Genomic DNA, 11,787 nt, shown 5'->3' on the forward strand with positions numbered 1-11,787 from the left:
TAGAATGCTCCCACATGTTCTGCCTTGGTCTCACAGTTTCAGCACTCCACCTCCTCCTCCGTTATTCTTTGTTCCTCCAAATCTCATCTATGCCAACATCTACACCCCTTTTTCCACTGATCTGCACATCCTTGCAAGTGTTCAAGGCTCTGAGCAATGTTGTCTACAGGAGTGTGTCCCTGCCCATGGCAGGGGAGCTGAAATGAGATGATCCTTAAGGTCCCTTCCAACCTAAATCATTATTTGGTCATAAACTATTCCTGAAGAACATTTTAGGCTGCAGGGCTACCACTCTCCTTCAGACAATCTCTTTAAATTTGGATTTATGGTATCAAAGGTTCACTTTCTCTCTGTCTTTTTCCACATCAGCCTAAGGGAGAAGACAAACCAAACCTGGCCACAAGTTAGGTAGACCTCAGCTATCCTATCTGGCTTTAATGTCAAATGACAGGAAACACTCACAAGCATTGTAATCTCAAATACTTAATTTACCTAAGCATTTTATCTTGTTCTGCACACAGTAGCACATTCAGCTGTGCATTAAAGCATATGCTGAGCTTTAAGCATGGGATTCAATTAGCCCATGCAGCAAAGGCTGAAGGATGCACCCTGATACTCTGCTGAAGAGGGATTACCCAAATGCTCAGAATCAAGCACAGTCTTAAGGATGCTACTCAGATTAGGGCTTCAGTAACATAGTCTCAAATAAAATTTATGGTATCTGGTTTTATCCAACTGCCATTTTTGACATATAAAACATGCTCCAACTGTCTGTCTAATGCCTTGGCATGCATTCATTCTTTTCAAGCACACTCTGCAGGAAAAAAATAAACCAAAATAGCCAAGGCAGAAAAAAATAAACACCAAAGGGGACAGAACAATCGATTCTGAAGATTCTTCACATAAACTACACTCTGCTGATGGAGTCCTAACACTAGAAGACAAGGTTTAATTCCCTCACTGACATTTAACCAAACCAAGACAAAAACTAACTTTAACTTTCCTTAGATTTTCCACAAGAGCAGTAACATTCAAAAAAGCAAACTGCTGGTGTATGGGATAATGTAGCAAAAAAAAACCCAAGTTTGTAGCACATGCACAAAATTAATATCCTAAAAAGAAGCTTGTCTACACAGTATTGGAAAGGCTGAAGTCAGCATTGACTATGCACCATGAATAACTTCTAGCCTAAAAGTGCTTGGAGGCTTCCTGTTCATATCAGCTTTAAGAAGGTATATTTCAAGTGTTGATATTATGATTCTTAAAATAGGCACTTAAATACTTATATTTAGTATGCAAAGGAAAAGGAAAAAAAAAAGATAGATAATGTGCTTCCTATTCAAGAAAGAACATACTCCCTTTCTCATTTCCTAAATCCCTCCAGGAATTAATCAGCAGTGAGATTCATCCACCAAAGTGGAAGTGCACCCTTAGAGGCTTATAGTGGTATGTATCTGTCAGTAAGAAGTTCATTTTTTTGTGGTTTGAGGGGTTTTTTTTATTAACAGGGATTACCTAAAGCAAACAAAATTATTATTTGCTTCCACAGATAGTAGAAGATGCTCAAAATGAAAATTGTGACTGTACGTTTACCAACACCTCAAATATTTCATTTGTAAAATGCTTCTAAATCCTAAACTATTGACCACAGTGATAGCATATTTTTACCCCCTTAAATCAAGTAGCTAAATATTGAAGTCTCAAGAGTCAAGCTGAACCTTGATGCGATACCACACCACATTCAAGGAAATTATCTTTTCAATCAGTTTTTGGCAAGTCTGGTGATTCCCAGTACAGCTTCTCTCTGTTGGCACACACCAGATGTTGACCTAAGGATTCTTTCTTGACACTGAATTCCCTTGCAGAAAGAAATAGGTAGACCTGGAGAATTGACATAGTAACAGTACTGGAGTTACTGATTACTAGCATAAGATAGAGAAGGTTAAAGCTCTTCCAGTTGTACCCCACAGATCATCATTGAGCATGGATAGAGATGCAAGTGACTTCAAACACGTTCCGTTGCCCAGAAGCACAGCATTCCTGATGAACCATGAGATCCTACCAACACTTAAGTTTTGTTTGCTTCAGAATTAAATGGGCCCCAAATTTAATTTTTTTTTTCAGAATTAAACCCACTTTAGGAATTTCTCATAACTCATTTTGGCTGTGACAGGCTTTAAATGGAAGGAGAATCTGCTTCAGAGAGCCTATAATTGTATGTGAATTCCTGTAAGAGCCTGATATTTATAATTTACAGCTTTTTATAGTCCCCTGCAGGGACTATAGTCCCCTGAGAGGTCCAACCAGGACACCCAATGACGTCTGCAGCATCCTGTCACTCTGCTGACAAAGGAGGAAACAATAACTCAGGGACACAGAGTATTTAGTGGCTGGATTTCATGCACATGCACTTCCACATGTTGCCCAAATAAGAACATACTCTGGCCAAAACAAAAAGTGAAAAATCTTAACTTCTCTACCCTCACCTGCAAAAAATATAAAACCCATGCACTAACCAGAATTTCTGTTTAAAAATATCCCGGCGAAAATAAAAAGCGTTTGTTCCACTGCCCGTTGTTCAGCTTTCAGCACAGCCCTGCAAGGCCAGAGACTGTAAATCAACCACTGGCATGTGCTTACACAAGGCTGTGCTCCCAGCTGGCCTCCCATCCACCTCCGCTGGCAGCTTTCTAAAGCTTGGATTTGTCTTTTGGCAGTGGTGCTCCCAACAGCGAGCATTCACAGAAAGGGCGTACAAGATGTTTCTGAAGAAAACTGAAATGTGTCCCTTTCCCGGCATCTTACAAACTGAGATGGAATTTTAAAAATTTCCCTTCACCTTGACCTTGACATAACTACCCAGCCTCTACAAGGTATGTAGTGAGAAGAAAAACAACTCTGTAAGAATAAAAACATCTTTTATTTTGGTTTACTTTGGTAGCACGTGTCCCACGGCAGCTCCAGACACCTTCTGCAGAGTTATATTCACATGAGCTGCCCTTAGCCTACAGTCAGGAGCTAGTGGGGGCCATGACAAGGACAAAAGCACTGAAGGCTTGCTCTGCCCTCTCTAAAAAGCACGGGATGATCCCACTCATTGGCATGATGATCTAACCCATGGGTGTGATTAGCACTGAATGGAGTTAAGACTTGTAGGTAGCTTGTGAGTAGACCAATTCCACCCAGCTTCCAACCTCCTTTCCCAACCCTCTTGGAAGGTGCCTCTAATCATGTGTTGGGTACTTGGCTGGTCCCAGAAACACTTTGAGAAAAATATGAGCATCAGACCTCTTGATGGAAACCACAGCTCCAAAACCAGCCCCCACATCAATGGAGGCTGGTGAGCCACTGAAGTTGAGAAGAAACTGCTTGCCCTGCACTCAATTTTCTGAGGCAGCACCCGACTGTGGGGAAGGTGAGGTCAACAGCAGCCAGCTCAAGTGGAAGGTGACCCTGCCCATGGCAGCAGGGTCAGAACCAGATGGTCTTTAAGGTCCCTTCCAACTCAAACCATTCTTGAACAGTGCAAACCTGCTAAAGCCAGCTGTGTTCACTTCAACGTGCCCCTCTGCCTTCCCCTCAAAACCATAGTGCAGGAAATGAGAAAAAAAATGTGCCTGTCCTGATCTTATCTACAGAGATGTGGCCAGGAAATCCATGACTAATAGCAGTCCTGGGGTGGTCTACCAGCCCTGAAGACTGGGCAAATGGCATTTGCAAGAAGGGGCAGCAGGGAGGCAAAAGAGCAGGAACAGCTGAGTTATGGCTCCAGCTCCCTGTAAATGCTTCTCTCAACAAGCAATTACCTTGAGAAATTTTAGACAGAACAGGTCAAGAATACATCTCTCCAGCCTGTATGTGCACTTGCAGTCTGCAGCACCTACACTGCACCCAGCTCAGACACAACTCAATACAAGCAAAATGCACTGGCACTGTAATTTATAAACACCACCACAGGCAAAATCCCAGCAGACTCAAGGCCTTTGCCCATGGGCAGCTCAATTGCACTGCAACACATCCTATCAATAAATCAAATTATCACCTTAGAAACAAGTCCTATCATCAACCAGAGTTTCAGAAAACACACTTAAAATGCAAATTAAAACCAGCCTTTTAGTATGGCTTAAGCCAGTTAGAAGGAACCACCTGATGAAAATGAGAGGGCTTTTCTTTTCCCCGTGTATTGTTTGCTTGCAAAGTTTCTGCCTCCTTCAAATAGTCTGTCTTGGCAGTACTTCACTGAGTAGGGCTAAAACTGCACTCAACTATATGAAAAAAATTGAATTTATCACCATTCAACTTCCTTATTTTAGCAGAAAGAAAAAATGTGGGTTTTTTTTTCCCCAGAACTACTGTAAACCAAGAAGTTTCCCAATTTTTTGGCCAGAAATCAAAAAGAGCAAGGGGCTGGGGAAATCTAAGTATAAAGAGAATTTGAGAGACAGTAAAACTATAGCCTGCATATGATACCTGGGTGATAGTCACTACATGGACTCATTCAATAGGCAAGTTACAAGCATGGGATGGGAGCTCAGAGCTGGTTATCAGTTGATGGGAGCCCATGAAGTGCAGCAACAAGCACCAGCCACAGGGTATTATTCTTTTGCTACCCAGTAGATGATTAGTAACAAGCTTCCCCTTTGGGTCTTTGCTGCTACTGAAATTAAAATCTGCTTCAAATTCCTCTTTCTGTTTCTTCAGAAATCCAGTTTGGGCTGCTGGAAACGAAAGCAGAGTATGGCTTCCACAACCACCTTTTCCTAGAAGGATGTTCCAGTCTACTCTTCTAAGCAAGCCCACACAATATCCTCGGAAGAAATTAATACAGAAAAAAGTCTTGTAGATACATCAGGAAAAAAACAGGGCCAAGATCAACAAGAAATCCTGAATTCCAAATTATGATAAATTCTTTACCTACATATTTAATGTATATATTGCAAAAAAAATTATTTTAGCCATTTAAATATCTTATAAAATAATATGAAAGGCTGCTTTAGGCTTCTGAATACACTTTTTTATTGATACACGAGAACATGCCTTTCTGGCTTGGTGCATAACTGGATTTTTATGCAATTTTGACAAACACAATAAAAACAAAATCACCCATACCAGGGTATCTTGTACCCTTTTTTTGATTGGCAATGCAAAGCAATGGAATATGGAAATGCTGTGCGCTCACATTAAGTGTGTATTTCAGACTATTCTTCACCAAAGAAGAATATGAAGAAAAAATATTTCCCAAGAAAATGATGTATATGCAGTTTAGCTAACCATGTGTCTATCTTTCAGCTCTCCAGGGACTTAAAATTACTATTCAGTTTTACCTGTAATTTGATGTTTCACTACAATACAAAGACATAACTGGCTAGGAAAGAGATACAGATCAAAGGGCTCCTTTGATGGAAAGGCTGAAATGATGGACACTTCAAACCAGTGACTTCACAGGACAGACAGCCATGTGCTCATAACTCAAAATTTCTCCCATGATAGAGCTACTTGTTTACATAATAAAATATTAATGAATGAGTAGGTAATGATGAACCATTAACATGGGGAGAAAATTGCTTGGCAGTCTCTGTTCTTCTCTCAGACAAGATGCTTTTGTGGACAAAGTTATAGAAGGCACACATTTACTTCATCAGTACATTTTTCCTCTTTTCATTACCCCTTTTTTTCTACTCTCTGTTTTAGGCTACAACACTGCAGCCTGCAGCTGTTGATGCGCCCATAGCTTCTGCACTGTGCAGTGTTACTGTCTTCAGCAGGATGCTCACCTTACCATGGAGGCCATACCTGGTGAGAAGAAAGCTCCTTAACTGCTTCAGTCCAGCCAGGGGTGCCGTTTTGTTTTTAACAGCAGCTTTCCCATTTGCACTGGAACATGTAGGCCAAAAAAGCATTGACTACGACTAATGTTTAAGCACAAATGAAAAGATTCCCAGTGATCTGTGTTCAGTATCACAGTGTAATTTCCACAGAGGAAATGTCACTCCTTTTACAAATGCAGGCTCACCAGCTTCAGACAGCATTTTCATGTTAGCAGAACACAGGCCAGCAAGTGACTTCTTATGAGCAAGAAAACAGAGGCACAAACAGAAGAGTGAAGAAACAAAAGTGTCAGATAGGGAAGACGTGGGCACTAAGTTCAGGAAAAACTTCCTACAGTAAAAGCACTTAAGCCCTGGGACATAACCCCAGGGAAAAGATCATGAGTTTTTAAAGACAGAGGAAACATATGTCAGGAATAAGAAGAACTTTAGGGACAAGGGATGACCTCTGAGTCTCTTCCAATCCTACCTCCTTTGGTCCTCTGATGCACAGTCACAACACAAAAATGTAATAAACAAAAACAGAAGGAAAAAGTAATGGAGGTCACTTTAGATGGTAGTCAGCAAACCACCTCCCAAAGACTGTAGAGTTGTCAAAGCTTCCTCAGGAAGTGACAAAGACTAGAAACTTTGCCTTAGTCGTAAACCTGGCAATCTCTTCTGTGGTTGCCACACACAATTACGTCAGGATTTAGAAGGGAGCTGTAAATCACTCCTCCAGCCCACATAAAGAAAATGTTGGGAGCTAAGGCACAGGGCCCTCAGCAGCCACAGACAGATTAGGAAAGCTGGCAGCTGCACAGCCAGCCACATTTCAGCACTGAAGCACGGCTCAGGAACACAGCAGCTCCCCTACACTTCTTTCTCCTTCAGCCACTCAACAAGGTGCCCACATGGAAACACCATGCAAATCAAATGAGAGCTACTCTTCATTTCACCACACACACTGAGCTGCAGCTAAAACCTGCTCAGACCCAGAAGCATGTGGCATCTAACACAGGGACAACTGCTGGGAACAAACAAACTGGACTGAGAGTCCAGGAAGAGTCAAGGGTAACAAGACAGGACTCGGAGCAGCGCTCAAGTATTTGCACTCAGGAAGATGAACACCTTCCACATGCAGATACCTCACTGCCCAGCAGCAATAATTTACTGGAGGAAGTCGTTTAGGAGCAGGCTTGAGGACACTTGTGTGGCAACATACTAAAGAGAGCTGTTCAACTGCACCTCTGTAGCTCCTACAGCTGCGGCTGTGAAGCACTGGACAATTAGGCAGGCATCCTGCTCCTGCTAGCCCACTGGCAAGCTGGAACCACCCCTTCTCACAGAGCTCTGCAATCAACAAAGCCTTCCTTCCAAAGTGACTCACTCCTACCCACTCCTGCTGCCCCAGATTTCCCCTTTGCCTTTCTCTAGCAACAAATCCCATAACCATCAGCTTGTAGCGCACTACTCCTGGCTGCTCCAAATCACTCCCATGACACCCACAGAGAGTTTTAAAAACTCCAGGATACTCTGAAGGAGGAAGAAATGAAATGCAGACACCCAAATCCATTTTGTTAGGTTAATGCTAAAAAGTAGAGGCCAGGCTCCTTCCTGGCAATGTGGGGTTACATCCAGGAGCCAATAACCTACTCCCCCTCTCCAGTGCAATGGCTCCAGGCTACTCACTGGCCCTGGAGTACTGCACTGGCCTGTAGGGCTGGCAATGTGGACCACACCTCTGGTTTCTCTATTTCTCTTCATCATCCTCCCATCTAGACCCTCTATAGCCAAATGGGGCTTCAGAGCTTGTGGAGGAGCCGGTTTTGCAAACGTTGCACCGGCTGCAATTTTTTCCCACTGGGAAATTCTGAATAGGCAGGAACAGCCCAAGCCCAGGTCCTCTGCACAGCTTGAAGCCAGAAACTGTCAGTGATCCTCCTGTCTGATTCAGAGGTGCAGCCTAGGGCTGTGTTCAGAAGTGGGGAGGGATATGGGCTTACAAACCAATTTAATTCATATTTCTAACAAGGATAAGAACTTTTCTTGGGACTAGGACATGCCAGACTTGACTGATTATCAAGGAATCTATGACATACAATGCAGATTAACTAGGTCCAGGATCTACTGAGAAAAACAACTGTCAAGATTTCTTTTGGCAGATCTGAGAATGTATTTTTGAATTGCCATCTAGCTTTCAAGCAGATCAGAAGACTAATCCCTCCATTTGTTCACACAGACAAGTATGGAGTTTCCCTGCTCTAGAAATGTCTAAACTTGTTGAGAGGATTCATCTGAAGGATTCCTCTCTTTTGGGAAAACAGCATCAATCCCCACAGTAAATGAGATGTCTGTGATCAGAAGTAGAAGGTTTTCTAGGACTATGCCCTCTTAAAACAGAAGGAATATTTCACTCATTACTAAGTGACTATAACTACAGACACATCTCCCTAAGTGCTACCACTGCCACCCCATCATTTTAATGAATCTGCAGAGTAATTGCATACTCCTAGTAACACAGAGCTGCATTATAGATTTCTTTCCCTGTGTTAAAAAAAAACAAAAAAACAACAACAACAAAAAAAAATTGCCTTACAAAACCTCCAGTAAGTTTTAATGTTACAAAACATCAATAAATTATGGACATGAGGAATCTCATACCACAAGACACTTCATCTCTATAAAATTACAACATTTTCTGCTGGAGAAGAAAACAAGACATCCACGTATTCTACCACAGACGTCTCATGTTTGTACAAACCACATTTATTTTTGTCACAATGCCATTTTAAAAGTTGAAGGCAGGAATTCTAACCAAGAAAGGAGGAATGGTCACTGCCAAATTCTTTGGGTTGAACTCTCCAGTGCCCTGGCACAGCATCCTGGCAAGAACTACTCCAAGGCAAGGTACCCACTCCTGCTGGGCTAAGTGTCAACACAAATCAGAGAGAACTGGAACGTCTACTTGTGTTTGGTTTTCAAACCTTCAACTCATTCGGATGGCATGAAAGCAAATTCACTCTAAAATGCCTTCATTCATGCAGCTTCTCTGAGTGTTTATGGGGACATGTGGGCCTGAAAGCAGCCGAACTTGCACCGGGTATTTTGAGATGTTTGACTTTAAAAAAAAAAGTTGTGTACTGGAGGAGTGATGCTCTGCTGGTTACTGTCAGGAGAGGCAGTTCTGCTCCGCAGCAGTGTTTGTGCCAACTTAGTGGGCACATTTTGCCGGGAAGCTCCCTCGGTGCCGGGCAGAGAAGGGCAGGAACAGCCAAAGTGCAGAGCTAAGCACATTGTTGCTCCAGATGTGAAACGCACGCGCGAGTTCGCCAAAAAAGCGGAAAAAAAAAAAAAAAAAAGGAATGGCAAAAAGGACGTTCCTGTAAGGAGTCGAGTCAAAGAAGGGCTGCTGAATAAAGCCAGGCAAGGAACTAAACAAAGCACCGAGCAGCACATCGGTGAGACGGGACTGAGCACCGGGAGAAGGAGCCATCCGACATCCGACACGGCGTCCCGGGGACGTGCTTGTCTCCGGGCAGCTCCCCTCCGCTGGCACGGGGCTTGCCGTGGCCACCGCCGCCTGTGACGAGCCCCCAGGGTGGGCAGCAAGCCCCCTTCCCCCCACAGGCACCGTCGGGGTGCTGGCACCAAAGGAGACCTCCGCGGGGCCACCGCCCTCGGGGGCATGGCTCTGCGCCGGCAACCCCCGCCTGGGGAGCGCTGGGGGGACCCCCCGACAGAGAGCCACTCACCGCCTCCCCCAGCCCGCTACGCCCTGCTCACTTTTAAAAAGAAACAAGACAAAAGCAAGAAGCCCCAAAGCCTCCCCCCGCCCGGTGCGCGGCTGCCAAGTTTCGGCGTGGAGGAATTTTGCGCGGCCGAGCCCCCCGCCCCGCCCGGGACCGCCAGACGCGGCGTCCCCCGGGAAGCGGGACAGCGAGGCTGGAAGCGTTCCCCGGCTTAGCGAGCACCCCGGCTCCACAGCCCCCACCTGCGAGGCGAGAGAGGAAGGAAAGGAAGGGGCAAGCGACCCGCCGGTCGCCCTTACTCACTCCAAGCAGACACACTTTCAGCTCGCGTATCGCCATCATCTGCCCGGGGCCCGGCCGCTCCGCATCCCCGCCGCTCCGCACTGCCCCGCCGAGGCGGCCCAGCCCCGCCGGGGCCGCCCCGCCGCCGGTCACATGCGCCGGCCCCGCCCCGCTGCTGCCCCGCGCCGCCGGACCGGCCGGGGGCGGGCACGGCGCTGAGCCCCGGGCCGGGGCAGCGGGACAGCGCAGGATCGTTCGCGATGGAAGGGAGCTCTGGAGAGCAGCTGGTCCAGCCCTCCTGCCAAGCCACGGTCACCTGGAGCAGGTGAAGCAGGAACACATCCAGGTGGGGTTTGAATGCCTCCAGAGAGGGAGACTCCATGACCTCCCTGGACAACTTGTTCCACTGCTCTGCCACCCTCAGTGTGAAGTTCTTCCTCGTGTTGAGGTGAAACCTCTTGTGTTTCAGTTTATGGCCATTGCTCCTCATCCTTTCACCGGGAACGACTTAAAAGTCTGACACCATCCTTTTGGCACCCGCCTTTGAGATACTTATATGTATTAATGAGATCCCCTTCAGTCTCTTCTGAGGCCCAGAGTCTCTTCTCATAAGAGAGATGCTCCAGAGCCCTAATAATCTTTGTGTCCCTTCGCTGGACCCCCTCCTGGAGCTCCTTGTCTTTCTTGTACTGCAGGGTAAATATTTGCTGTTGCGAGAAAAAGAGTCTGTGAGAGACGGCATCCTGCAGGGGGCTGCGCATATGCTTAGTCCTACACACCATGTGCTGGGCTAGGCACGGGAAGGGGACTGCTCTGGCTGTGAACCATCTGAATCCATCTCCTTTTTCTTTCATTTTTCCTTTTTTTTTTTTTTTAAGCTTTTCCTGCTATGTCCAGAAATAATTGAAAATAGTAATTCCATTTTTTACCCAATCCTGGTAATACACACCCAATTTGGACTAAAATAGTCAACCTCAGGTTAGTAGTAGGGTTGTAGCCCACACACCACATACCAAATTTAAGTTAAACTCATCAGCTTAAGGCTAGTCTTCTGAAATCAATGAAGAAGAAGTCATAACCACTCTGCTCTTGGTATACAAGGTTCTAGAATTTATGGAGAAGGTTTGTGCACAATAACCCCAGGAAGTCAGAACAACAGCATCCATCAGATATTTTAAATCAGAGCTTCTCTGTTCTACTTACAGTTTTATTTTGGCTTTTTTTCTCCCTGCACTAATTTATTGGGTAAAATTGCTAAAGGGAATTGAAGAAAATCTTGATTAGTGAGATTACTGCCAGGTCATTAGATGTTTCTTGGCAATGAACTGTTGTGGCGTTCATTATAACACTAATTAGTTCCACACAGAGCCCTGCACTCACACCAATAAGCTGGATGGAGATGTTTGCCCACTTCCAGAGATCCCAAATCCTAGGCCAAGGAAATGCCTGGAGCAGAGCAGTTGTTATCCCCATGGAGGAAAATAGAGGAAAGCACAAAGTCTTGCTAGCAGAGTATTCACAGCCTGTCAGGAGAGAGATTATCAGAAGAGAGAGATCAAAGGAGAAGCTCATCAGAGAGATGTTTTTGACTTAATTAAGTTTTTTGGTTTTTGTTTTTTCGGGTTTTTTTTAAGGAGAATTTAGCAGAGAAACAAAACACAGCAGGGTTTTTTAATCAATCAGTAAAGAATATTGCAAGGATTCTGGCTGCTCCTTGCCTTTCCACAAGACTGCATTATACACTAAAGTATTTTAATAAGCACACGGGATACACTCCCTGATGTGGATAAACTACAGTTTGCACTCAGGACGTTCAGTTTAAAGCAGCTTCTAATTAGTTTTACAAATTTCAAACAGTAATTAGTTCTACAAATTGACAGGACATACAAATTTTTTAAGGTTTTACACCATTCCACTCAGTTCTTTTATAGAGTGTTGTGGTTTAC

General features: G+C 44.6%; 1 protein-coding gene across 2 annotated transcripts in view; it reads right to left on the reverse strand.

The window, feature by feature from the left end:
* The window catches only part of RAB31 (RAB31, member RAS oncogene family), a 61,159-nt gene extending 51,140 nt beyond the window's left edge, over positions 1–10,019 (reverse strand). The window contains exon 1 of one of the 2 annotated variants that reach the window (XM_021527772.3): positions 9,863–10,019. In XM_021527772.3, the coding sequence (XP_021383447.1) occupies positions 9,863–9,901 (39 nt within the window). In that variant the 5' untranslated portion in view covers positions 9,902–10,019. The remainder of the gene's footprint in view (positions 1–9,862) is intronic. The other variant, XM_085571942.1, reaches the window with a different exon arrangement.
* Between the last annotated feature and the right edge of the window lie 1,768 nt (positions 10,020–11,787).

This window comes from Lonchura striata, chromosome 2 (genome assembly GCF_050655825.1).
Source record: "Lonchura striata isolate lonStrDom1 chromosome 2, ASM5065582v1, whole genome shotgun sequence".
Classification (NCBI taxonomy): domain Eukaryota; kingdom Metazoa; phylum Chordata; class Aves; order Passeriformes; family Estrildidae; genus Lonchura; species Lonchura striata.